Source organism: Geotrypetes seraphini, chromosome 1 (assembly GCF_902459505.1).
Source record: "Geotrypetes seraphini chromosome 1, aGeoSer1.1, whole genome shotgun sequence".
NCBI lineage: Eukaryota > Metazoa > Chordata > Amphibia > Gymnophiona > Dermophiidae > Geotrypetes > Geotrypetes seraphini.
Genome location: NC_047084.1, coordinates 245,699,369 through 245,726,949, shown reverse-complemented (window position 1 = coordinate 245,726,949; position 27,581 = coordinate 245,699,369). Strand labels below are relative to the sequence as shown.

Genomic DNA, 27,581 nt, shown 5'->3' with positions numbered 1-27,581 from the left:
TGTGATTGTGGGGGACAGCAAGGGGGGAGGGAGAGGAAAGTGACAGGCAGGCCTGGGTAAGGAGAAGAAAGAGTGAGAGCTAGCATGAAGGGAGAGAGTGAGGCGACAGGGAGACGAGGTGGGCACAATATTGCAAAGACAAGTAAGCAGGCAGTATGGCTAATAGGAGAACTAGCAAAAGGGACAAGTGACTACCATCATGAGGGGTAGGGAGAATGAGGCAATGGTGACATGGAGCAGGGGATGACAGGTGGCTAGAGAATAAAGTGGCAAACTGGCCAGCCAATGTGATAGCCTTCCACCTGGGGCAGAGAGAGGTAGGGAGAGTGAAGTGGCAGGCTGGATGGGGTGAAGGGGAAGGGTCAGGCATAATGGGGTACAGAGATGGTGACAAGGAAGCAAGTGGGCCAGTGTGAGGGGTAGGGAGGTTGTGTTCTTTATGTATGAAAAGGACTGTTTTCTTTTAGTGTTGACTGTGCAGGATTGATCTGTATTAATCTGGCTTCAGTTTAACAATGGATATATTGATGTTCTAATGCTCATTGCAGTGTTTATGATGCTCCCTTCTCCTAGGCGCACCCTTGCTTTGTGACTCATGGATTATTACTAAAAAATATATTTTTTATAAAAAGGAGAGTGTTAAAAAATGATTGTATTTTGTTGGTGGTTTAAATAAACTAAGGCTTAAAAAAAATCAAAACTTTCTGAAGTAATTGCTGCTTTTTATGGGGACAGGTAACTTTTATGGGGGGATGGGCGGGGAAGGAGGGGATTCCTCACGGGGACGGGTGGGATTTCTGTTCCCGTGCAACCCTCTACTCTGAACTGGCTGACGAAAGCAGACAGTGCACCAATCGCCACAAAGGATGGTAAACACCAGAATGAGACTTTGACACAGATAGAGACAATTGGAGCACCAGAATGAGGCTTGGGACGCACTAAGAGGCAACCGGCATAACAGAGTAAATCTTGGAACGTTCATTGGTTTAATAGCGAATACTAACCCCCCCCCACCGCACACACACAAAAGCACGCCGACGCGTTTTGAGAAAGTACGCCAAAAGAACACATTCCGCAACCATAAAAAGTCTCCCGCCTTCTGCCTATGTGCTGTCATAGCATTTTTTTCCCTGCGCATGCTCAGAACGTTATGTTTGTCTTTCGGTGTTTAATGCGACTTTTGCTGTTATGGCGGCTTCTTTGAGTGGCATGTATTCGAATCAGTCTTCGGTTCCGACAGCCGGGCATCTCACTACACCTCCGGGGCTTAAAACCCCCAATGGCACGTTAGTGGACGAGTTAGAAGCATCATTCGAGGTAGGAGCTGATGGTTTCTTTTATTTTTCTTAGCCATTTATTCGCCAGTGAGCGAAGGCAGTTAGTTGCCTTCTTTCTGGAGGGAACGGAAAGCGGCGTAAGTGGTATTTTAATGGACAGGGAACTGGAATATTGGTAATATCTTTTTAAATATGTAAAATATTTTTAGGAAACAAGAGGGCTTTGATATACTACCTTTCTGTGGTATAATCAATACGTGGTTTCCATTTACAGTATTATATACCGATAACTATCTTTTCTTAGTGGGCTCACAATCAATTTTTTTTTGTGTGTGTGTATGTGGGGGAGGGGTACATGGGCCAACCTAGAGTTAAGTGACATGTCCAGTATTACAAGGAGCTGCAATGACAAAAATCTTCCCTTCCTTTTAAAGCTACTGATGTTTCCCGTTTAGGAAGGGAAAACTGGGTGTTTGGCACTCCAAAGATATGCCCCCAAAGACACAAAAAAGGGGAGGCTGCATTAAGATTTTGATTTCAGTTTATCTGAGACTGATAATGTAAGGTTTTGAAAGTGTAAACACCATATTTTGTGTATGATAATCATCTATAATAATAGCAAATAGTGGATATTAGCAAGCAAAAATAAAACAGCAGGTTTCCAAAAATGTTTGAAACAACTTATATAAACTGATGATCACATTTAAAGTATACATTTAAAGTGTGACCAATTCTTCGATATAAGCAGATATCTATAGGGAATGGGGGATGTGGTGGCTCTGCCATTCTAAAGTGTGTCTCACAGCAGGAAGGGATGCGTGGGTGGGAGGGTATGTAACGTTAAAACAAAAACCTCTAAGACCCAGGACATTTAGACCCAATTCTCTTATACTGTCTCCTAACATGAGTTCTTTATAGCATTCCGGCTATGCTTCCTCCCTGGCTTCTCACCAACAGTGTTGCTTCTCTTTCTGGTTCCTTCTAAGCTTCCCATGATCTCACTTTCCTACCTCCTCCATGGTTGCCGCCATCCCTGCCAACCAGTAACCCCTCTTCATCCACAGCTTTTTCCAATGGGGCTCCATAGAGAGCAGCAGTACAGAATATGAGTAGAATGGCTGCGCAACATCTGCAAATTCCTGGGGTTTGCCCGCCTCCCTGCAGACCACTACTGCTGCAGAGCTTTGTAGCAGCAGTGTATAGTGGTGGGTAACCCACAATGGTTTCTCCATGGAGCCCCGTTGGAAAAAACTGCAGAGGAAGAGCTGCATAAGAATAGCCTTACTGGGTCAGACCAATGGCCCATCAAGCCCAGTAGCCCGTTCTCACAGTGGCCAATCCAGGTCTCTAGTACCTGGTGTAGCAATATTCCATGCTACCGATACAGGGCATGCAGTGGCTTCCCCCCCGTGTCTTTCTCAGTAACAGACTATGGACTTTTCCTCTAGGAACTTGTCCAAACCTTTCTTAAAACCAGTTGCGCTATCTGCTCTTATCACATCCTCTGGCAACGCGTTCCAGAGCTTAACTATTCTCTGAATGAAAAAAAATTTCCTCCAATTGGTTTTAAAAGAATTTCCCTGTAAATTCACCAAGTGTCCCCTAATCTTTCTAATTTTTGACCGAGTGAAAAATCGGTCCACTTGTACCTGTTCTACTCCACTCAGGATTTTGTAAACTTCAAACATATCTCCCTCAGCTGTCTCTTTTAGAAGCTGAAGAGCCCTAACCGTTTTAGTCTTTCCTCATACGAGAGAAGTTCCATCCCCTTTACCATCTTGGTCGCTCTTCTTTGAACCTTTTCTAGCACCAATATATCTTTCTTGAGATAAGGAGACCAGAATTGAACACAATATTCCAGATGAGGTGGCACCATGGAGCGATACAGGGGCATTATAACATTCTTAGTCTTGTTAACCATCCCTTTTTTAATAATTTCTAGCATCCTATTTGCTTTTTTGGCCGCTGCCATACATTGGGTGGAAGATTTAATTGTATTGTCTGCGATGACACCCTGATCCTTTTCTTGGGCGCTAATCCCCAAGGTGGACCCTAGCATCTGGTAACTGTGATTCAGGTTATTCTTCCCAATGTGCATCGCTTTGCATTTGTCCACATTAAATTTCATCTGCAGATTGATGGGGATGGCGACAACTGTGGAGGAGGTAGGGAAGTGAGATCCTGGGCAGCTGAGGAACTAGAGAGGCAACGGCACTGTTGAGGATAAACAGTGAGAGAGCTCAACTGGGATGCTGGAGAAAACTACAGGAATTACAATGAGCTGCTGTTAGAGGTCACAGCAGGCATTTTGAGGAGTAGCTGCTGCAAGGGGCAGGACCACTGACCCCCTGCTGGACCACCAGGGACAAAGGTAGTCTCGGGACGCGGGGTTTGTTGCAGTCTGGGAAGAGAACAAAGGGGACATGTTTTGTTTTATTTTTTTAATTAAAAAAAAAAAAAAAAGCTTTGCAGGTCCAGCCCAATATTCATCTGAGGCAGCATAATTTACATAGCCATAGCCGAATAACAGCCTGGAGGGGGCTGGGATACTCAGATGATGCTCCCATATTCAGTGCCAGTTCCTGGATATTGCCAGGTGCTGAATATCAGGGCATAATTTAGACAATGATAATAATCAGTGTTTAAAAAAAACACTGACCACCACCAGCTGAGTATGGGGTGGGGTGGAGGCAAGTGCTTAAACAGTGGGATCTCAAAGATGGCACCTAAATATCTGCTCCTGGGTGGGAAACTTGCCAGCATTTCCTTGTTTCGCCATGTTCTGGAATGTGAATGTAGATATTTTTTTTATTTTTATGTACACTACCCCTGCCACCAGCACAAGAAAGCAAATCTGGGGCCTAGCACCTTCCTACCTGCAAGCACACTTTGCTCTACACAACCCCACACGAACAACCAGAAACAAAAACATCTTCGCCTATCCTAAAATTACTGGCTGCAAATACAAATCCTACCTTGACAGAACCTTCATGTTCCAAGCTAACCGACAACAATCCTGGCTGGGAAACTACATAAATAAAACCAGACAGACCTACAATGCATTCCGAAAATCTATCAAAACCACTCTGTTTGACAAATTCATCACCTAAATAGACCATTCTGCGCTCTCTATGCTTTTTCCCCCTTCAAACCCTAAGCAATCTTCAGGCAATTCCTACCCCCCCTCACTTTCCTCCCCTTTTTCACCCCCCCTTGCTTTCCCTCCCCTACAACCCTTTTCTTCTGTAACATTCCCCTCATGCATTTGCAATTCGCTGAATGTCAAGCCTTCTTTCGATGTGAACCGCCTAGAAGTTGACTGACTATGGCGGTATAAAAAATAAAGTTATTATTATTATTATTTACCTCTTTGGAGGAAGTTTTGCTATATATTTTTGAGTTCTGGGTATATTGGTGATAGTTGTGCAAGGAAGGAAGCCTATATTCCCACAGCCAGAGGTCCCTTTTAGACTCTCCTGTACTTTTAGGCATCCTTGCACACTCGTCTTCCCCTCCCCTAGCTTCCTATCACCTTGTCTCCTGCTTTATTCACAGTTGCCATGGTCCTACACTTTGCTTTCCTATGCTGGTGGCAGGGGTAGTGTACATAAAAATAAAAAAAATCCTATGGGCCATCACTTCACCTCATCAACACCAGAAGAGCCTGGACCTGCAGCAAATTAAAAAAAAACCCAAAACCAATCATAGGGAGTCTGTCAAAAGAGAGGCAGGAATGTTGCAGGGTCATGAGCCCTACAGTGACGCTGAGACTCTGTGCATGTTTTTCACTTCTCTTTGGCAATAAAAAAGGTCCAAGGGCTGAGTAAAAACTGCATTCAATGCCATGCACCTCTAGATCTGCTAGCACTTTTAAGTGGAAGTGCTTCAAACAGCTTGCTGCCACCCCCATATCCCTGAGGCACAAAGACGTAAAAGCCCTATCCTCCAGAAAAGTCAGATTGCCCAGGTCTGTCGGTATTTTAAAATAGTTTGGGCGCCTATCAACACTTTGCAGATTAGTACCTCCTCTCCGGTGCCTCTTTCCTCATTCCATTTCTTGCTTCTCATAGCCTATGCTTCTGTTTTTGAACATGCAGCACATATGTTCAGATAGAAGAAACCTTCCTAACATACGCTCTCATTGAATGCTATGGGTGGAATATCACCTGGATAGTGGTTAAAATTATTTGTTTGTTGAATCTTAATGTATATATATATTTGTTTAACCTAATAGGCTTGCTTTGCTTCACTTGTAAGCCAAGACTATGTGAATGGAACTGATCAAGAAGAAATTCGAACTGGTGAGCCTCATTTGCTTTGTGGATTTTAATTTTGGAATGCGATATTTCCAGTTTAGTTGAACTATATATAATATTTACAAAGAAATTTCTTAAAATATGCTTTCTTCTTTCTTGATCAGTGTTTGTATAAAAATCCTCTCCTGGAAGCACACTTAACTAATTGAATTTTCTTCAAAATTTACCCAATTACTTAACAATTGAATTTTCTTCAAAATTTACCCCCTCTGCCGAAGCCGATCTGGAAAGCTTCCCTCCGACGTCAGCTCTGACATCAGAGGGAAGCCTTCTGTCGGCTTTGGTGGAGGGGGGCCTATTTATAAATGGAAACCCCGGCGCTGGTGAATGCATTGGGTGCGAGGGTGGGGGACTGTTCGACCCACGATAGGGTTGTAGGATAACTGCTGAAATCGCAAGGGGGGGATGCTGACCCGGAGGAGTGGGAATGGAGGCAGCTAGCGGTAGATCCTTTACTGCGGGGACAAGGCCATTCATCGCTTCATGGGGCGGTGAATGGCTTTGTCCCCGTACGTGCGGCAACCAGATGAATTCCCCCCCCCCCTGTTCTGGTGGGTTACCCGCAGGTAACAGTCACCATGTCATTCTCTACTTGTGGGTACTAATTGATTGGTATTTTTCCTTGCTCCCTAGACCTAAGGAATCTCTTACTTCCAGGTGCAACAAACATGTTATCACAAAAGCTCCTTTCTTTTTTTTTTTTTTTACCTGCCCTTATGGTCATCCCACTGTTTGTTAGAAAACAGCTGTAATGCATGGTTATCTGCAGCCTAGCTACCAGCCCTCCAGCATTGCCCTTATTTCTGCTGAGATAAAGACCCAGGTATAGCTATCCATCACATGGGTGAGCAACACAGCCCACCTGTTGCTGGTGTGCCCTCACTATACCGACAACTTGCTCCTGCTTTATTCCTTACCATTGTGCAGTCAGGGAGAGGTAGGCTATATAATGTTCTGACTAGTTCAAATAACTCTAGTGAAATGTACACTTGCCTCACCCAGTTTTCACTGAAGCCAGACATGCAACTAATTTATAAGGGAGCATCTTACTACTAAAAGTTGTCCTGGTGAATACTTGGTAATTTGGGGCTAAGAACTGCAGAGACTGGTCATTCAGAGTGATCAGATCTCCATTGCCTGCTTCTCGCTCCCAAGATAGTACTGCTGAACACTACCCCATTTTATCTATGGTGAGTTGCTTAGGTGTCTGTTGGAGTTTCTCACTTACCACCTTGTTGGGAGAAAAAGGCTGAGGGTTCAGCTTAGAAAACTGATCCTTCTTTTCTGCAGTTTTTTCTACCATTGCTTTTCCAATGATGAGGCTGGCCTGGCTGCTTAGTTGCATTCAGTAAGGTAAATGACTAGAACAATTTCCCGCACCCACAAAAACCAAATACACTTCCAATCCCATCCATCTCTCTTCCTTCCAAGATGGAGTTGAGCATATGTTGGGGAAAGAGTGATGAGTCACCATTGTCTCATAGCCCTTAAAATGAAGTGGAGGTTATTAGTAAAATTAGGCCCTTGGTTTTTGTTCGCTAGGAAACTGGGGGCCAGATTCTCAAAACAAAATCTGCATTTAATGTGCTCGCTAGATTCCAGCTGATTTAGCGAGCACATATTATAGCGGTGGTTATCAAAACAGCTTACTGAGGTCTTTTGCGAGCTTTCTAGCATCTCAGACATTGAGAGTGGTGTCGACTTTTGGCGACAAAAGTCAGCGACTGGTCCGGGGGTGCCCAGCACTACGGAAAACACATTTCTGGCGTGTGTTTTAACATGCAATTTTTTTTTTAAAAAACCCAACCCAAATTGATGTTTGGCAGGAGAAATGCCCTCTCCTGCTTCATCGCTGACAACCACCTCCTATCCTCCCAACCACCCCCTACAGCAGGAGAGATGCCCAATCTCTCTCACTGCCAGCTAACACCCCCCCTGCACTAGGATAGATGCCCAATCTCTTCCACTTCCAACCGACACACTCCCATGTAGTGGGAGAGATACCGAATCTCTCCCGCCACCAACCGACACACATCCTATGTAGCGGAAGAGATGCCCAATCTCTCCCGCCACCAACCAACACATGTAATAGGAGAGATACCTGTGCTCTCCTGCCGCCAACTGACACCCCTCTCATGCTCTCCCGCTGCCAACTGTCACCCCTCCCCCTCCCGTGCCTCTAATGACCCCCATCCTCTCTCCCTTACCTTACTTTAGATCAGTGATCCTGGAGTATCCCCTTGCCAGTCAGGGTATCCACAATGAATATGCATGAAAGAAATTTACATATAATGGTGGCAGTGTATGCAAATCAAGTTAATGCATATTCATTGTGGATATCTTGAAAACTTGACTGGCGGCAAGGGGGTACTCCAGGACCGAGTTGAGAAACACTGCTTTAGATGGCTGGCATGAGGAATGCTTACTTCCTCCGGCCAGCTAGCTCGCCTCGCCTGGGATGCATTGGGGAAGGGCCTGAGGCTCTGATTGGCCCAGACTCATAAGGCCTCTCCTATAGGAAGGGCCTTAAACAGCCTGAGCCAATCAGAATCTTAGGCCCCTTCCCGGTGCATTTGGGGAGGGTCTTGAGGCTCTGATTGTCCCAGGTTGTTTAAGGCCCCTCTCATAGAAGGGGCTTTAAACAATCTAGGCCAGGGGTAGACAATTCCGGTCCTCGAGAGCCGGAGCCAGGTCAGGTTTTCAGGATATCCACAATAAATATGCATGAGATAGATTTGCATCTCGAGGCAGTGCATGCAAACCATCTCATACATATTCATTGTGGATATCCTGAAACTTGACTTGGTTCCGGCTCTCGAGGACTGGAATTGCCTACCCCTGACCTAGGCCAATCAGAACCTCAGGCTTCTCTCTGGTGCATCCCAGAATTCACTAGGGAAGGGAAGGCCCACCATTTTTAAGAGGCATGCTAGCTGGCTGGAAGGAGTAGGCATCCCTCTGACCAGCCATCTAAAGTAAGGTATGGGGGAGAAGATTGGTGTATCGGAGGCATGGGCGGTGTTGCGTGACAGCAGGAGAGCGTGGGCATCTCTCCCGCTGCCAAGTGGAGTTAGGGGTGTTGGTTGCGAGAGATATTGGGCATCTCTTCTGCAGGGTGTATCGGGTTGGCGGCGGAAGAGATTGGACATCTCCCGCTGCTGGGGGGGGTGTCCGTTGGCGGTGGGAGAGATTAGGCATCTCTCTCGCAGCTGAGGGGTGTGTTGGCGGCACTGTTTTGGTTGGCGGTGGAAGAGTTTGGGCATCTGTCCCACTGCTGGGGGGGATATGTTGTGGCAGGAGAGGATGGACATCTCTCTCCTGCTGGGGGGGGTGTTGGTTCGCGGCAGGAGAGGTTGGGCATCTCTCCTGCTGTTGGTTTTTTAACTTGCATTTATTCTGCGCATGTGCCCATCACTATCACCAGCGATGGGCATATGTAAATTAAGCGAGTCTTTGTTACTCTCCACCAACCTCATTTACATGAGTGTTTTTTGGAGAATGACTTGCTTTTTTAAAATCGTTACTATAACAGCTGCAACAGCAGCCCGTTGGTTTTTTATTTGGTTTTTGAAGAGTCTAGTCCTGGGTGAATAGAAAAAAATGAGGCATGGAAACGTTTCAAAATCAGAAGCCTCTTCTACAGAAATCAGAAGCCTCTATAACAGAAAGGTACAGCTTACCTTTCTGTTATAGACACTGGCAATAAGGATTCTGCAAATTGACTTTCAAGTTTGACATTGGCTATTTTTTAGACTCTAAATGTACTGCAGCTACTGCAGAGAGCCCAGCTTTAGTTTATCAAATTTATTTGTGAGTGATTTTATTTTTTTATATTTGCAGGAGTAGATCAGTGTATTCAGAAATTCCTGGATGTCGCAAGACAAACTGAATGTTTTTTCCTACAGAAAAGACTACAGTTATCAGTTCAAAAACCAGAGCAAGTTATTAAAGAGGTAAATTCTTCAATTTGTAGATTTTCATTATATTTGGATTTAGGCTTGCTTACAAATTGAAGAGCAAAGCAAGCTATGCACAGGTAAAGTAGGTAGACTATAATTGGCTTTAAGATGGTCTTTGTATTATGTCTGCATTTTGTCTGATAATTTTAACCATTTTTTGATTTTGTGTATTAATCTTGAATTTGCATTATGGCTGTTTCTCTTTGGGGATTGTCTGCCAAAAGGTGTTAAGCGCTAATGTGCCTGTAACACACATGAAAACTTACTGTAAAGTGCATTAAAGCGTTTTGTGGTACAGGGCCTTTTTGTTTGCTGCCTAAGGATTGGCTGGGTATGTGCAAATCTTTTCTCGTGTAAGCTAAGTTCTAAAAACCAACAGTCTTTGTGAAGGTGGTATATCAGGGGTGAAGAATAGGTGTGGATTTGTTATTCAGCCAGCACATTTTGATTAACGTGCACTAACTGGTTAGTGCATACATAACATGGGAGCCTTTAGTGCCTCATAAATAGGAGGAAAGTGCTCCAGCATCAATATTTTTTCAGGCAAACATTAGCGCACAACCGGTAAAAGAATACAGGAAAATGTCCTATTTTCTGGGTGTATTAGAAACGGGCTTAGCACACTGGAAAGTCCTATGTTGGCACAGGAATTTGTCCAAACCTTTTTTAAAACCAGCATTAACTGCTCTTACCACATCCTCTGGCAATGCATTCCAGAGCTTAACTATTCTCTGAGTGAAAAAATATTTCCTCCTATTGGTTTTAAAAGTATTTCCCTCTAACTTCGAGTGTCCCCTAGTCTTTGTAAAACTTGATGCAGTAAAAAATCGATCCAGTATATATATTTTTTGAGATTAAGGAGACCAGAATTAAATGCAATATTCAAGGTGAGGTTGCACCATTGAGCGATACAGAGGCATTATAGTGGCACTAGAAAAGGTTCAAAGAAGAGCAACTGAGATAATAGAGGGGATGGAACTCCTTTCGTATGAGGAAAGACTAAAAAGGTTAGGGCTCCTCAGCTTGGAAAAGAGACGGCTGAGGGGAGATATGACTGAAGTCTACAAAATCCTGAGTGGAGTAGAACGGGTGGCCGGGAGAGGATGAAACTCGCTTTGATATACGAGCACTTTGGTTTACGAGTATGCTTCTGGAACGAATTATGCTCACAAACCAAGATTTCACTGTATTTATTATTTATATGGCCTTACTAGACATATACAGCACTGTACACATTATCCCAGGACAAGCAGGCATGATATTCTCACATGTGGGTGACGTCATCTACGGAGCCCCGATGCGGACAGCATTTCAAGCAAACTTGATTGAAGATTCAAGCTTGCTGTGCTGCACCACGCATGTGTGCCTCCTGCTCCACTAGAGGGCGCATCCCCTCCTCGTGGTCTCCAGTTCGTTTTTTTCCGCTGTGCTAAGAAGACACGTTTTTTCTTAGCTCTGCCCCAGTGCCTTCTTTGCACCGCGATTTGTTGTTTTTTCTTCGTTAAAAGTCGCTGTGCGTATAAAATTTTTTCTTCTTCCTGCTCTTCGCGCTTTTCGTGCTTTTTTCTCGCGATCCGGGGGCTCCCGGGTCGTTGCGGCCGCATGGCCTGATTGGCCGCGGTCGCCTGGACTTCCTATGTCCCGGCCCGTTTCAGGCTTTAAAAAGTGCACCGGGTGCGAGCGTCTTCTATCATTCTCAGACCCGCATCGCTGGTGCATCCTCTGCCTGGGGGCCGATCATCCAACATAAACTTGCCCCCGGTGCGCAACCTTCCAACACCGGGCGCTCCGCCGACGACGGGCCCGCATGGCGGACCTATTTGCTGCCGATCAACCCTCGGCCTCGAGATTGGCCCCGGCCTCGATCTCGGCCTTGGGTACCTCTGCCCCGCCTCGGTACTCGACCTCGAAGACCCCGAGCTCTCAGAAGTCTTCGGCTCCGGGTAAGTCCCCTCTTCCTTCCTCAAGTTCCATACCTCCAAAGAAGCCAACCTCGGGGACAATGGCCGGACAAGGGGTGAGTTCCTTGCCCATGGCCCCGGCGAAACCCCCGAAGACCTCGGGACGTGCCTCCACCACTTGGGAATGCTCTGAATCGAGATCGCCCCCGGTGGAGTGCACCGCGGCCTCGGACATGCCGTTGATGCTGTCCGTGCCGGTATTCCAGGAGCTGCTCCGAGCAATGATCACAACGGAGCTCTCCGCTGCCATGGCTCACCTTCAACCGGCCTCGACCTCAACCTCGCGTGCGCCGGACCAGCCTGAGCAATGCGTCGAGACCCCTCGAGGCAAAGCACGCCGTTTTCGCCGCCTCTCTTCTTCCTCGGATTCCTCTCCGAGGCACTCGAGGCGCGCGTCCCCAGCGGCGCACCGCGGGGCAAAATGAAAATCGAAGTCCCTCTCTAAAAAGGCCCGGAGTTCGCCTCCGGTTCGAGGCCGCTCCCCCTCGACCCGATCAGGGGGACCGCTACGGGTTACCTAGCTGTCTCTTGAGGCTCCAGGCTTTCGCCGAGAGAGTCCGGGGAGGGGTCCCCGACCCGACATCGGTCGGTACCCCGTACCCCGGCGTCGTCCCCGAGGGGCTCCTCGAGGCGACGCAGGTCCTCGACCCGGGAGCATTTCCATAGCGCGTCCCCGGCGTCGGATTAAGGGTCCGAGCGAGAACCTCGCTATTCGAGGGAGGCTTCCCCTTCCGTCTCGGTCACCGTCCACGCAAGGGGCCACGGGATCCCACCGACCTTCCTTCACGAGGTTCGTCCAGGACATGGGACTTGCCCTTGACTTGGACTTACAATCCGACTCGAGGTACTCCAAGGAGTACCTGGCGGAGCTGGATATGCCTTCCCCGCCCCGAGAGTCCCTCCGGCTACCGCTGAACCCGGTACTCCGGCAGACCCTCATAAGGAACCTCAAGACTCCCTACATGGTGACGGCGGTCCCATCTAAAATGGAGTCTAAGTACCGAACGGTGCCTTGCCCGGGGTTTGAGCAACCACAGTTGTCCCACCAATCCTTACTGGTGGAGTCTTCTCTGAAGAAAGCTCACCCCTCTAGAGTGTCCGCGGCGGTTCCTCCTGGACGCGAAGGCCGGACACTAGACAAATTCGGACGCCGTTTGTATCAGAACTCTATGATGGCCTCTAGGGTCCTGAACTACACTTTCACCTTTTCCTCCTACCTGAAACACCTCATTGGGCTGCTGGCTTCCTTCTCGGGGGACCTACCTGCCCCTCATCAGGCAGCGTTTGGCCTCCTCCTCGAGGATTTTTCCAACCTCCGACTGCACTTGTTCCGTGCCGCTTACGATGGCTTTGAACTGTCTTCCAGGGTCGCAGCCTTCGCGGTGGCCATGCGCCGACTGGCGTGGCTAGGGCTCGTCGATATGGACCCTAACCTGCAAGATCGGTTATCTAACCTCCCTTGCGTCGGGAAGGAACTGTTTGACGACACCATCGAGGCAGCTACGAAACGGTTGTCAGAACACGAACGTTCCTTCGCATCCCTTGTCCGGCAAAAACCTAAACCACAAGCCTCTTGCCCCTTCCGGGGATTGCCTCGCTGCTACCCCCAGAAGTCTACTCCGGCCTTTTCCAGACCGCCGCCGCGACGCCCCCAGGCTCACTCTAGGGCTCCACCAAAATCACAGCCCACTGCGCCTACGAAGCCATCTCCGTCCTTTTGATGGGATGAGCGGACGGGGGCGGGCCCCCTCCGCACCTCCACCTGGTCTCCTTCCCATCAAGGGCCGCCTACAAGCTTACTACCCTCGCTGGGAAGCCATAACGTCGGACTCATGGGTCCTTGGCGTGATCTCATCAGGGTACTCGCTCAACTTTTGGGAGGTTCCTCCCAACAGCCCACCGAGTGTATGTCCTCCCAATCGAGCGCAGCTGTCCCTCCTCCTCTCCGAGGCACAGCACCTCCTTCGCCTGCGGGCGGTGGAACCGGTTCCCCCAAATCAAAGGGGCCAAGGGTTTTACTCCCGATACTTCCTGGTACCGAAGAAGACGGGAGACCTGCGCCCGATCTTGGACTTGAGGCGCCTGAACAAATTTCTGACGAGGGAAAAGTTTCGGATGCTTTCCCTTCCGATTCTTTACCCCCTGATCGACGAGGGCGATTGGCTCTGCTCCCTCGATCTGAAGGAGGCCTACACCCATGTTCCGGTGCACCCTGTTTGTCGCAGTTTCCTCCGCATTCAGATGGGGGACCTCCACCTACAATACCGGGTCCTCCCCTTCGGCCTGTCCTCGTCCCCCCGAATCTTCACGAAGTGCCTCGGAGTGGTCGCGGCTGCCTTGTGCTCCCAGGGTCTGCAAGTATTCCCATACCTGGACGATTGGCTGATCAAAGCCCCGACCAGGGAGGGGGTTATCTCAGCGACCCGACAGACTATTACTTCGCTTCAGTGTCTGGGGTTCGAGATAAACTTTCCAAAATCCCAGCTGTGCCCCTCTCAGTCCTTACAATTCATCGGGGCCGTGCTGGGCACGGTCCGTCTTCGTTCCTTCCTCCCCCCTCAGCGGCGGGAGGCATTGGTAAATCTGAGCTGACAAGTATCGAGATCGACCTCGGTCTCGGCACGACAGATGATGACGCTCCTCGACCATATGGCCTCCACAGTCCACGTTACCCCGCTTGCTCGCCTTCACCTGCGGTTACCACAGTGGACTTTGGCATCACAATGGCGTCAGGGTCGGGACCCGATCAACCGCCATGTGACAGTGACTCCTTCCTTGCAAAGATCGCTCCGTTGGTGGACCGACTCTTCGAATCTTTCCAAGGGTTTGCTCTTTCTCGCCCCTCCACACCACAGTGTCCTAACCACGGACTCTTCAGAGTACGCTTGGGGGGCTCATGTAGACGGTCTACACACTCAAGGTCTGTGGACCACAGAGGACCGTCGCTGCCACATCAACGTGCTGGAGCTTCGGGCCATTTACCTCGCCGCGGTGGCTTTTCAGCATCTGCTTCACGACCGGGTGGTTCTTGTCCTCACAGACAACCAGGTGGCGATGTACTACGTAAACAAGCAAGGAGGGACGGGGTCTTGGCCCCTCTGCCAGGAGGCCTTACGGCTCTGGGAGTGGACGGTCTCCCAAAACATCTCCCTTTGAGCGGTTTACATCCAAGGGGAACAAAACTGCCTGGTGGACAGGCTCAGCCGCCTCCTCCAGCCACACGAGTGGTCCCTGCATTCTCAGGTGCTGCGACAGGTGTTCGACACGTGGGGGACTCCCCAAATAGATCTGTTCGCCTCCCCCGACAATCAAAAACTGCCTCTCTTCTGTTCAAGGATATACTCCCCGGACCGTCTCGAGGCCGATGCCTTCCTCCTAGATTGGGAGGGAAAGTTCCTCTATGCGTTCCCGCCGTTCCCTCTGATTCTGAGGACGCTGGTCCATCTAAAATCTCTGAGGGCCACTCTGATCTTGATCGCTCCTCGATGGCCCCGCCAGCCTTGGTTTTCCCTACTACTTCAACTCAGTGTCAGGGAACCTCTGCTTCTGCCTGTCTTTCCCTCTCTGCTATCTCAGAGTCGGGGTTCACTGTTACATCCCAATCTTCAGTCTCTTCATCTGACTGCTTGTTTTCTTTCCCCTTGACTTCCTTACCTGTATCTCAGTCGGTCAGGGAAGTGTTGGAGGCTTCTCGGAAAGTCTCGACTAGATTCTGCTATTCTCAGAAGTGGACTAGATTCTCGTCCTGGTGCTCCTCTCACCGCCATGACCCGGTGTCGGTCCCTGTGTCTTTGGTTCTGAAGTATTTGCTCCATTTATCTCACTCTGGCCTGAAGACCAAATCCATTCGAGTCCATCTCAGCGCCATTGCTGCCTTTCATCAGTCCCTGGAAGGGAAGGCTCTTTCACTCCATCCCTTGGTTTCCTGTTTCATGAAGGGGCTTTTGAATGTTCATCCTCCCCGCAAACCGCCTCCGGTGGTTTGGGATCTTAATGTGGTTCTAGCTCAACTGATGAAACCTCCATTTGAGCCCATGGATAAGTGTCATCTTAAGTTCCTCACTTGGAAAGTGATCTTCCTACTCGCTCTCACTTCTGCTCGGAGGGTTAGCGAGCTGCAGGCCTTGGTGGCGGACCCACCTTTCACAGTATTCCACCATGACAAGGTGGTCCTCCGCACTCACCCTAAATTTTTGCCTAAGGTGATATCTGATTTTCATCTCAACCAGTCCATTGTTCTGCCTGTGTTCTTTCCCAAGCCCCACTCTCACCCTGGAGAGGTGGCGCTCCACACTCTTGACTGCAAGAGGGCGTTGGCTTTTTACCTTCAATGCACTCAGTCTCATCGGACAGTTCCACAATTGTTTTTGTCCTTTGACCCTAATAGGTTGGGACACCCTGTTTCCAAGCGCACCTTGTCCAACTGGTTGGCTGCTTGCATTTCTTTCTGCTACGCTCAGGCTGGTCTCGCGCTGCATGGTCGAGTTACGGGGCATAAAGTCCGAGCGATGGCAGCTTCGGTAGCTTTCCTCAGGTCCACGCCCATTGAGGATATCTGCAAGGCTGCCACATGGTCTTCGGTTCATACTTTCACCTCTCACTACTGCCTGGATACACTGTCCAGAAGCGATGGCCGGTTCGGCCAATTGGTATTATGTAATCTGTTTTCTTAAATTGCCAACTTCCCTCCACCCCTTCGTTATTAGATTGGAGGTCACCCACATGTGAGAATATTATGCCTGCTTGTCCTGGGATAAAGCACAGTTACTTACCGTAACAGGTGTTATCCAGGGACAGCAGGCATATATTCTCACAACCCGCCCACCTCCCCGGGGTTGGCTTCTTTGCTGGATATGTGAACTGGAGACCACGAGGAGGGGATGCGCCCTCTAGTGGAGCAGGAGGCACACATGCGTGGTGCAGCACAGCAAGCTTGAATCTTCAATCAAGTTTGCTTGAAATGCTGTCCGCATCGGGGCTCCGTAGATGACGTCACCCACATGTGAGAATATATGCCTGCTGTCCCTGGATAACACCTGTTACGGTAAGTAACTGTGCTTTATATGCATGTCCCATGAGTCCACTAGGTCGTTGTCCCTAGTTGGCCCACAGTCTAAGGTGTGTTTGTACCTGAGGCAATAGAGAGATAAGCAACTCATTCAGGATCACATGGAGCTGCAGTGAGAATTGAACCCTGTTCCCAGGATCTCAGCTCATTGCACTATTAGGCTACATGTAAATACAGTAATATATTCAGAAAAATAAATTTAAATATTCTTTGAAGGAGACATTCATTAAGTACTTTCTCCTGTTTTATTGCAGGATGTTTCAGAGCTAAGAAATGAATTGCAAAGGAAAGAAGCTCTTATTCAGAAACATTTAAGTAAACTGAGAAACTGGCAACAGGTCCTTGAAGACATCAGTGTGCAGCACAAAAAATCCACAGAAATACCTCAAGGACCACTGGCCTACCTTGAACAGGCTTCTGCAAATATTCCTGCTGCTATGAAATCAACATGATGAACAGATGTAGAGATCTTCTCTACATGTTTAATTATAGGGACTGATTGACTTCTATAGGTGCTGATGTGCTGGATAAATGCTCTTAGTAACCTCAGTGATATTTGGTGCACTTGACTGTTGCCAATAATCTTATCAGAAAATGAAAAAACTTCTAATTAGTGCCAAAAGACATACCAGCTATGTGCTTATGCAAAAGAATTTAACACCATTGAAATTATGAGCCAGAACATTTAAGGACATTTTAACTTGTAGTGCATGCTATATAAAGATCTAGTATAGCCAAAGACCCAAGTGGAGTACTGTACAAAGTCGATTGGCAGAAAAGCATTTTACATACTTACAGATAGAATCCACCTTATGCTGATTGGCTACAAAAGCTACCCTATCACAGGATATTTCTGAATCTACATGCTTTGTTTTTGTCAAGAAATATAAACATTTATTGTAGTTCTAGCTCACAGAAGTGGGTAATGCCATTTTTATACAAGTAAATAACCATGGAACTGGGCAGAATGTTTGCTGAATTGTCAGTTCCTTTAGCAGAACAAAACATAGTAAACAGTGTTATGGTTTAGATTTTTGTTAAACTCGTTTCAAAGTAGATGATGCAAGATAAAGACCAATGTGACCCATGCAATCTACCCATTATGGGTTTAAATTATCTTCTCTACTGAAGAGGCAGGAGACAGGTCTGTGTAGAGTTCACCTGGTAGCTCTCCCATTGAAATCTAGTCACCCTACTTATCTTTAGTGCAATCTGCTCTTTCCCTAACTGTAAAAAGAGATGAAGACAATGTTCTGAAGACATGTACAGTTAAGAGAAATGGTTTTCATAGTGCATTGTAAGCCATGAACCTAAATGGATACTGGATGAGCTCCATGCCTCCTCCAGTGTCTGAACACGTCTCACTCAGGAGTCCTGCTCTCCTTAGGTCCCTTGCTTCAAATGGAAAAGACTGGGAAATAGTTGCTGAGATTTTGGTGAGGGTGGGAGTCGGGGGAGGTAAGCCCCTTCCTAGTACTCACCCCACCAATGTGGTGTGTTGGTTGCTGATCTTGGCGTCCTTACTGCCTTTCCTCTCAGAGCTGGAGTGGTTTGGTTACTACAGAATATATATTTTGTAAATAAATAAACTACATTTCCAGTGCAATAGGAATGGTATTCTGAACTTTATGGTACTCTGTCCATTCTCTCAAGCATACTGCAGAAAGATGTCAATCACAGCTTTTAAAACCTCCTCCCAGGAGTCGGCTGCCTTCAGTTTCTCTTTCTGCAGGCAAGATGAAAGGTGGCTTCTGAGCTGCTCGGTTTATTTCTTTATTTTGCAGTTGTTTTGTGGTTTTTCACGCTAGTCATGGTATTTTTCATAAAATCAGAGATCCTTTTCATAAGTCTACTCTGTCTGTGTAGAGAGGCACAGATTTTAAATCTGCAGGTGAGGGGGAGAGTGTGGTGCAGTGGTTAGAGCTATAGCCTCAGCACCCTGAGGTTATGGTTTTAAACCCAGCACTATTCCCTGTGACCCTCGGCAAATCACTTAATCCTCCAGTGCCCCAGGTAAATTAGATAGTAAGCCCTCCAGGACAGATAGGGAAAAATGTTTGAAGTACCGCTTTGAGCGTGGTTGTAAAACTACAAAAGGGGAACCCTTTCCCTCTTTCAGGGACCTGTTTCAGCCAGCCTCCTAAAGATTATTGAAGCTCAGGGTTTGCTCGCCCTTTTGACTTGGTCAGGGACTGGAGTGCAGGCTGTTTAGGTGTTAATAGCATTCCTTTGGGGGTACTCGTGGTTCTGGCTTCATTTCATTTACCCCCCTTTTTTTTCCGTAAGAGGTCTAGGGGGTGTTGGTCTGTCTGTAAAGACCTGTCTGGCACCCCAAAGATACCAGTGAAGTAGCTGAATAAGTGGAAGCAGAGGTCCTCTCCTAAAACAGCTATACCTGAGAGGAGCTGAAGCAGGCAGCAGCAACAACACCGTTTCCCCAGCACATGGTCTGTGAGTAAGACTGTAACAGCCTATGGGAAAACTTGGGGGGGGGGTTTCAAAAGCTGTTTTTAACTGTTTCTGCTGCTAGGGCCTTGGCCCCCTCCCCTAAAATCCTGTTTCTTAAGGTTTTTAATCATCGCTGAGGTGATTTTAAGTTGTTTTTATTTCTAAAATTCACTACCATTGGCCTTGGATTTTCCCAATTTTTATTTCTATGTTTTCAAACTTCTCCAAAATACCTCATTTTGCTTCCAAAGTTGCAGGGATAGCAGAAGAGTGCCCTTGGGCCACATGCTGTGTAGAGTGAAGTAAGAACATAAGCAGTGCCTCTGCCGGTCAGACCATAGGTCCATCCTGCCCAGCAGTCCGCTCCCGCGGCGGCCCAAACAGGTCACGACCTGTCTGAATCACTAGAAGGGGCTCCCTTGCCACCTTGGTATCTCGTTTAAGTCCTGCCTTCCTATCGAAGTCCTAGCCCTCCAGTCTTGCACATGCACGACCTGGTTGGTTTATACTCATTACCTGGTTAACATTCTATACTTGTGTTACATCCCAGCTCCTCCCTCAGTATCCCATGATCCCTTTATCCGTCAGGAATCTGTCCAATCCCTGTTTGAATCCTTGGACCGTACTCTGCTTGATCACTTCCTCTGGTAGTGCATTCCAAGTGTCCACGACCCTTGGAGTAAGGAGGCGGGAACTTCAAGTTTAGCTCCTATGCAGCCTCGGGGGCATGGCACACAGCTTTGGAGCCTATTAGGGGAGTGAAAATTTCCCCAGGAGCCCTGGAACAGCGGCACGGCTGCCAAACTGCCACAGAGGTTCCACAGCCAAAGGAGAGGTATCTCCCATCTAAAGGGGAAGGAGAGTTGCATACTAAGGCCTTTACCCCAGAGTTCATTAATCTTCTCTGACAAGCAAATGCGCACAGCCAAAATACACAATTTAGGACTGCTGAAGAGCGACTCGGTGCATGCCTCTAAAATCCTCAGAGCATGTCTTCTATGAGAGTGGAGCGCCTCCCTGACTGTTGGACAGGGATTCGGGAGACAAAAGTTCAGTCTTGGAAGTGAGTCCTCCCAGATGAGAAATTCGGTCTTCTTTGTTGAGGATCAGGATGGAGTCCCAGCCTTGGACCCAGGAAAGGATCCCTCCATACAGTGGCTGTTCAAGTCTTCGGCCCTGCCAGACATTATTACTGAGTCTCTGCGAGTCAAAATTTGATCTGCTTCAGCCCCAGTCATCTCAGTGTTCTGCGAAGGTGTTATACTGAAGGAAACACAGGACCACAGAGTGGATATGGTCTTCAGGAGGCAGTTTGAGACTTTGATCCTAGGAGTTAAGGCAGCGTCAGCTGCTTTTTTCATAGGCACAAAAATCCAGTAACATGACCATTTTCATAACTTCCAGGAAAACATTTATCTTTTTTTTTTTTTTTTTTTAAAAAAAAAAAAAAAAAAAAAAAAAGGCCATTTCATAAATGTGTGTATAGACAGTGCATCAATCCTTTTAAACCATTTTTGGAAAAAAAAAAAAAGTCCAAAAGAAAAAAATGCACAAAACAAGCCACTGGCCATAGACATCCCAGCAGAGCAGTGGGGTACCTATGAATTTCACATAAAAAGTTCCAAGTATACATCTTACCATAACTTCCTTATATTGTGTGGTGAGCCTTCCAACACCCACCCACAGAAACAGAAAGTAGGCAGGACCCGGCAACAAGAAAGGCCCAAAGCAAGTAAAAGCAGCAAGTTGTAAGCTTCCCTCCGTCGCTGACCTATGAAAGATAGGTCAGCGATGGAGGGAAGCTTACAACTTTTCTAGCGACTCTACCGACAGGTTTGTGAGCTGGGAGGGATGGGAAGAGAAATGCTGCTGCTGCACCGAATAGGGGAGGAGAAGGAGAAGAAAAATATTCTGCTGCTGCACCCATTTTGGGGGGAAGGGAAGAGAAATGTTGCTGTTGCACCCAATTTTGGGGGTAAGGACAAGAGAAAAGCTGGTGCACCCAATTGGGGAGGGGGAGGGGAAGAGACATGCGGCAGCAGCACCCAATTGGGGAGGGGGATGAGAAGTGCTGCTGCAGCAGCACCCAACTGGGGAGAGAGGGGAGAAGGAAGACCAGGGAAGGGAGAGGAGAGGCAAGAGACACCAAGACCATGGGAGGGAGGGAGGGAAAAGAAAGGAGCTACCAGATCATGGAGGGGGGAGAGATATCATCGCATATGGGGTGAGGAGGGAAATGCCAGGGCATGGGGGAGAGAAGGGAAGGAGATAGAAATGCCAGACCATGGGGTGGAGTGGGAAGGAAGGAAGGAAAGGAGAAGAGAAAGATGCCAGAGCCTAGGGGAGGGGGTGAAGCTGAAATGAATCATGTACAAAGGAGAGAAAGGGCACAGGATATACAGTTTATTGAAGGAACATAGAAAGAGGGAAGAAGCCATATGGAACAGAGAAAGGGTGGACACTGGATGGAAAGGGCAGAGAAGGTGGACAGTAGATGCAAGGGGCAGAGAGGATGGACAGTAGATGGAAGGGGTATAGAGAGAGAGGGCAGAGGCTGGGTGAAAGGGGCAAAGAGAGGACAGATGTTGCATGGAAAGGAATGAGGACAAATGCTGAATAGAAAGAAGAGAGCGAAGAGAAGATGATTAAAGCAGAAACGACAAAAGGTAGAAAAAAATTTATTTGTTGCTTTATGTAGAATCAAGTAGTATTGTAACTGTATTAATTAAAGTTTATAAATAGGAAATTGAAATAAGGCAGGTTTTTTTAGGTCTAAACCCCTTTTCTCAGGTCAGGACAGGATACCATAACAGCAGGGGTGCCCAAATGGTCAATCGCGATCGACCAGTAGATCGCAAAGGCAATGTGAGTCGATTGTGTTGCCTTTGCAATCTTTTTCTTCCTGCCTCCACGAGCCAGGCCAGGTGCATACAAGTGCCAGACTCACAAGACTTCACCTCCGACGTCAATTCTGACGTCGGAGAGGTAGTTCTAGGCCAACCAATCGCTGCCTAGCTGGCCTGGAACTTCCTCTCCGACATTAGAATTGACATCAGAGGTGAAGTCTTGTGAGTCCAGCACTTGTACGTGCCTGGCCTAGCTCAGGGAAGCAGCAGGGAGAAATCGGCGTGGTGGCTTAGGGGGTAGGGAAAGAATCGGGGAAGTGGAGAAATCGGTGTGATGGCTTGGGAGGGTAGGGGAAGAAAGAAAGAAAGTCAGGCAGGGGGAGAGAAAGAAAGAAAGGCAGAAATAAAGGGGCAGGGGGAGAGAGAAACAGGCAGTCAGGGAGAGACAAAGAAAGAGACAGAAAAGGGAAGTGGCAGAAAGAAAGAAATATTGGATTTACAGTCGGAAGAAGGAAGTGCAACCAGAGACTCATGAAATCAGACAAAACGGTAGGAAAAATGATTTTATTTTCAATTTAGTGATCAAAATGTGTCCATTTTGAGAATTTATATCTGCTGTCTATATTTTGCACTATGGCCCCCCTTTTACTAAACCGCAATAGCGGTTTAGTAAAAGGGAGGCCATAGTGCAATAGGGAGCCTATGAGCAACGAGAGCAGCACAGGGTATTCAGTGCATCTACCTGCGCTAAAAACCGCTATTGCGGTTTAGTAAAAAGGAAGGGGGTATATTTGTCTATTTTTATATAGTTGTTCCTGAGGTGACATTGCATAAATCATCTGCCTTGACCTCTTTGAAAACCCGCGGAATATAAATGATAATTAACATTTTCTCTGCGTACAGTGTGCTTTGTATGTTTTAACATTTTATTGTTGGTAAATCATTTTGAATTGGTCATTTTAAAAGTAGCTCACAAGCCCAAAAAGTTTGGGCACTCCTGCTGTAGAGCCATTCTTGTATGACTGGATGAGCTATATTTATCTATTTTTTTTTTAGTTGTTTAAATTCATGCAGAAATAAATGGCTAGATTGAACCTAATGATTTCATTAACACCTTTCCCTTTTTAAACCTCTATACCATGGGTGTCAAAGTCCCTCCTCGAGGGCCGCAATCCAGTCGGGTTTTTAGGAATTCCTCAATGAATATGCATGAGATCTATTTGCATGCACTGCTTTCATTGTATGCTAATAGATCTCATGCATATTCATTGGGGAAATCCTGACAACCCAACTGGATTGCGGCCCTCGAGGAGGGACTTTGACACCCCTGCTCTGTACCATTTAAAAGAGGGCAAATAACTAATTCCCTTCTAGCATTGGATGCTTCTTAAATTTAGTAAAAATATTCTGGCACAAGTGTCGGACCTTAAAAAAGGAAGTCATATTGAGCATTGGAAAATAATAATAATTAACTTTAAAAAAGTACACATTTAGGGCTCCTTTTACTAAGTTGCGAAAATGGTTTTAACGTGTGCTTAGCGCATGCAGAATTACCACGCGCGCTAGACGCTAATGCCAGCATTGAGCTGGCGTTGGTTTTCCCGCGTAGTGCAGGAGTTTGCGCATGCTTAAAATGTTAGCGCACCTTAGTAAAAGTGGGGGTTAATTTTCCCCACCACCAAATTTCCCCATCCCGCCCCACCCGGCTACTTTTTCATGCCACCTGGTTGGAAAAAATTTCTGGGGAGAACACTGATAAATGCTACTCCAGAAACCTGCTTGCTTCTCTGATAGGAGTAGCTATAACATCTGAAACTGCCATACAGATAGATATTTACTGTTTCATTCATAGTTTTGGAGGGGTGGGATGGTGTCAGTGACCACTGGGGGAGTGTAGGGGGGTCATGCCTTCATCCTTCCAGTGGTCATATTTTGGGCATATTTTGCACTTATTCATTATTAACCACCCCCCCTTTTATTTTTACAAAACTGCCGGCTGCGCTCTGACGCTCATAGGAATTTTATGAGCATCAGAGCTGTTACCGCCATTAAAAACTATGCTACGGTTTTGTAAAAGGGGGTGTAAAACAGGTCTAGCCTTAAACCTCTAAATTCTTCCCTGGATGTATTCTGCAATGTTTCATTATTGCAGAAAAACTTCTAAATCATAAGCCTACCTTTGTCCTGCCCAAAATATGTCTCCAACATGCCCCCTTGAGAGATTTAGATGCACTGAAGACAAACAGCATAGAAATCCATCTACAAAATTGGTTTAGAAATAGCGATTTGAAAGGTTTGATAAGAAAAATGTCCTTATGCCCCAGAATTGAAAAAGCTGAAATATGCAGTATTTCATAAATACATCTTCACATTTTTTCCAATAAACTAATAGCTTTTCTTTCTTTGACCATGTAACTGCAGAAAAACAAAACAGGAATTAAAACACAGATATGCATATTTCAAAAATATGTCTTCAGACCTTACCTTAAAAAAAATAAAATCTTTTTCTTGTGTATAAAAGTTGGCAACTGATTCCAGAGTCAGGGGCCAACTATAGAAAAAAATTTATATATTATATACTTTTGCACCATCTGAATTTTGTACATGAGACACTGGAGCGTGAACTAACTTACCAAAGGTCACAAAGAGTGCTAGTGTGAAATCTTGGATTTGAACACTGCTTTCACTGATTCTTAACATGCTGTCTTTAACCACTAGGCTACTATCCCACCTGTAACTACCTTTGAAATAATTTGCTCTACAGCATTTCCTGATGCTTCATATTTCTTTCAGGAGTAGACCTTAAATCTACATTGATCATATGTGTGATAGTGTTTTGCGAGTGTTGAACATAGAAGGTTCGCTGTAGAAAACAAAGAAGTGGTGACACAAAGTGTCTACTCAATATGAACATTTATTACAAGACCCAATCAATTAAACAGTTCATGGCATTCACAGAAGCCCATTTGACATATTCCAAAAGAAATGCCAACTGATTTTAATGAAGTGCCAAATTGAAAGCACATTTTAAAATGAAAAATATTTAGTAAACCATTCTGGACGTTTGGGAGCATGGTCCTGAGATTCTTTGGTTTTGGATATTTCTTTCCCTTGGGTCCTGGTAAAATAAGAAGAAATATATATATAATAGTCATAAAAAAACATAATATGAAAATTGCATTTGCTCTTTCTGCACTTTGCTCCTTTGCTTCTCAAGTTTATTTGAGATCAAAATACCATACATTTAAATTGTGTTTGTAAAGTATACCAGAACCAATTAGCTTAAATGGGTGTGCCTAAAAGCTATGTAACACACTGGTGCTTAGCATGATTTTATTAGGTGTACATATCTTTTATAGAATCGCGCTAAGCACCATTCTAGACGGTGCCAATTGTTTTGGTGCCATATGTAGAATTTGCTCCTTCTTGCCTAATTTCCAGTATTAACTGGTTAAGATTAGCCAGGTCACCCAGCTGCATTAGACAGTCAAATTATGACCAGCCAGATGTAAGAGAATATTTAGTTGAAAATCCAGCCATTTTTGCTTTGTTTTGCATATAACTAGCCAAAGTTAACATATCGTCTTTTCAACTTAGTAGGGTTTTTTTTAACATGGGCCTGAGTCATATTATTAGAGTGACTGTATAAAGTCTGCATAGCGTGGCAAATCAATAGGAAAAGCTAATTGGCTTAACCACACATGATGAATGAGACTGAAATTGTTTCTGGCCAATATGCAGCTAACACAGTCATAAATGTAGCACATAGGACTTCAACAAATGACAAGCAGAAAAAAAAGTGCCTATACTTATGCAGGGATTGGCTTAAATGTTTTCAAATCATTAAACGTAGGATTTGAAATGTTTGAAACCTTCAACATGTTTTATAGAGTCTGGCATAGAGAGGGCGGTTAATGCCTGGGGTGGTGGTGCCTGGCCATGTGCACCCCCCCCCCCTTTTCCCTACTGCTTAAGCACCCTCCCCACACTCCCCACTGCTTGAGTGCCCCATCTTCCGTGTGTCTCATGAAATGTTCGTAGGCATGAGCAGCATGTTCCACCTGCTGCTTGCGCAGGCCTTAGCTCCCTTCTGATGTCGCATCCTGGTCCTGAGACCAGGAAGTGAAGTGGGAAGGGAGCCAAGGCTCATGCGAGCAGCAAGTGGAAGATGCTGCTCATGCTGGCAAATGTTTAAAGAGGTACGCTGGGGCAGTCCACCCCCTATCCCCTCTTACTGCATCACTATATAGGGTCCTTCCTCATTAACCCAGATTTTGACAAAATCTGTCAGACTCGCTATACATTGGCATACATAACTCTGAAATTCAATACAAATATATTTACAGTACCTTATTATGGGTTTAGAATCCAAGAATTCAGCTGATTTTTGGCAAGGTCTTCTAGTGCAGGGTGTCTGCTCTACACCTGGAGATTTTGCTATTGGAGGGGTGCCACATTTCAGGATTAAGTCACCCTTTGAAAGATTCTCATGCGAAGCTAAGTTTGGAACGCTGACAACACGGTTGGGTGCTTCTTCCATTTTCTTTCTCTGTTTTGTATTTTACAAACCATTTTTATGCATGTACAAGTCATCACATTATGCACACCAAATACACAGTAAATATCTTGAGTTTATGTTAATTTTTTAAATGTCAATTTATTACCCATGTGTGATTGTGAGGGCAATTTTGTATGCAAATATTTTGCAGCTTATTTTCAAAGGAAAACCACTGGATTGTTTCCCTTTGAAAATTAACAAATACAAAGTTTGCATGTAGAAAGGACATGTGCTTTGCAACTGGTATCTGTGAGGTGGCCAATCAGGAGCAAAATATCTGAAGCTGTAAATGTACAAATACTGTTTTTTCTCTCAGACTAAACAAATGTTCAGAAACCCCTCTTTTTAGCCCTTTTACCAGTGGGTCCACCCAGTGACAGCATCACATTGCTCTCCTCTCAACTGCATGGTTTCCCAGCATCTACCCTTCTATATCTGAACCCTGTCCCTCCCAGGTGTACCTTACAGGTGTTCCCAGCACCAGCAGTGATTTATTTTTGTTGCTGGTACCAGCCCCCCAGGCTTCCCTCTGCTGCCTTCTGTCAGACAGGAAACAGGAAGTGACATCAGCGAGAGCTAAAATAATCCAACTTGTGCTAAAATAACATACATGTCTTAACTTCTCTCCTTAGCCTCCATTTTGATAAAGTGCATTATCAACATGGGCTATTGTTAAATTAACATGAGACTTAGGGCTGTATTTATCAAAGTGGGTTACTCTGCAAATGTGTTAAGAACATAAGACTAGCCCAGTATCCTGTTTCCAAAAGTGGCCAGTCCAGGTCACAAGTCCTGGCAGAAACCCAAATAGTAGCAATATTCCATACTACCAATCTATAGGAATAGCCATACCGTGTCAGACTAAGAAAGTCTGAATAGAACAGCTCTTTTCTGCTCCTCTCTTGTGCACAGAAAGGGCTTGTATGGGAACTGAACCCAGGATCTCTCATTCCCAAAGTGAGAATTATACTGCTAGAACAGCGGTCTCAAACTCAAACCCTTTGCAGGGCCACATTTTGGATTTGTAGATACTTGGAGGGCCTCAGAAAAAAATAGTTAATGTCTTATTAAAGAAATGCCAATTTTGCATGAGGTAAAACTCTATAGTTTTATAATCTTTCCTTTTAGCTAAGTCTTAATAATAATTT

The 27,581-nt window shown here is 46.1% G+C and overlaps 2 protein-coding genes across 3 annotated transcripts in view; one reads left to right on the top strand and one right to left on the bottom strand.

Moving 5' to 3' along the window:
- Positions 1-1,025: 1,025 nt before the first annotated feature.
- Positions 1,026-18,187, top strand: MED28 (mediator complex subunit 28). The gene is made up of 4 exons (XM_033948705.1): positions 1,026-1,317; positions 5,512-5,578; positions 9,434-9,546; positions 16,836-18,187. Exons 1-4 carry the CDS (start codon positions 1,189-1,191, stop codon positions 17,031-17,033), a joined length of 507 nt encoding a protein of 168 aa, XP_033804596.1. The 5' UTR covers positions 1,026-1,188; the 3' UTR covers positions 17,034-18,187.
- A 6,485-nt stretch (positions 18,188-24,672) lies between these two features.
- FAM184B (family with sequence similarity 184 member B) overlaps positions 24,673-27,581 on the bottom strand; it is a 76,881-nt gene continuing 73,972 nt past the window's right edge. For both annotated transcript variants that reach the window (XM_033929840.1, XM_033929916.1), the window contains exons 12-13: positions 26,225-26,424; positions 24,673-24,993 (exon numbers count right to left, since the gene is read on the bottom strand). In XM_033929840.1, the coding sequence (XP_033785731.1) occupies positions 24,903-24,993; positions 26,225-26,424 (291 nt within the window). In that variant the 3' untranslated portion in view covers positions 24,673-24,902. The remainder of the gene's footprint in view (positions 24,994-26,224; positions 26,425-27,581) is intronic.

What these genes read in the sequence shown, in the direction of transcription:
- MED28 (XM_033948705.1), top strand. Translation starts at nt 1,189, where the DNA reads ATGGCGGCTTCTTTGAGTGGCATGTATTCGAATCAGTCTTCGGTTCCG. An exon ending in TCAAGAAGAAATTCGAACTG is followed by an intron (nt 5,579 to 9,433) that starts GTGAGCCTCATT and finishes TTATATTTGCAG; the next exon opens with GAGTAGATCAGTGTATTCAG. An exon ending in CAGAGCAAGTTATTAAAGAG is followed by an intron (nt 9,547 to 16,835) that starts GTAAATTCTTCA and finishes GTTTTATTGCAG; the next exon opens with GATGTTTCAGAGCTAAGAAA.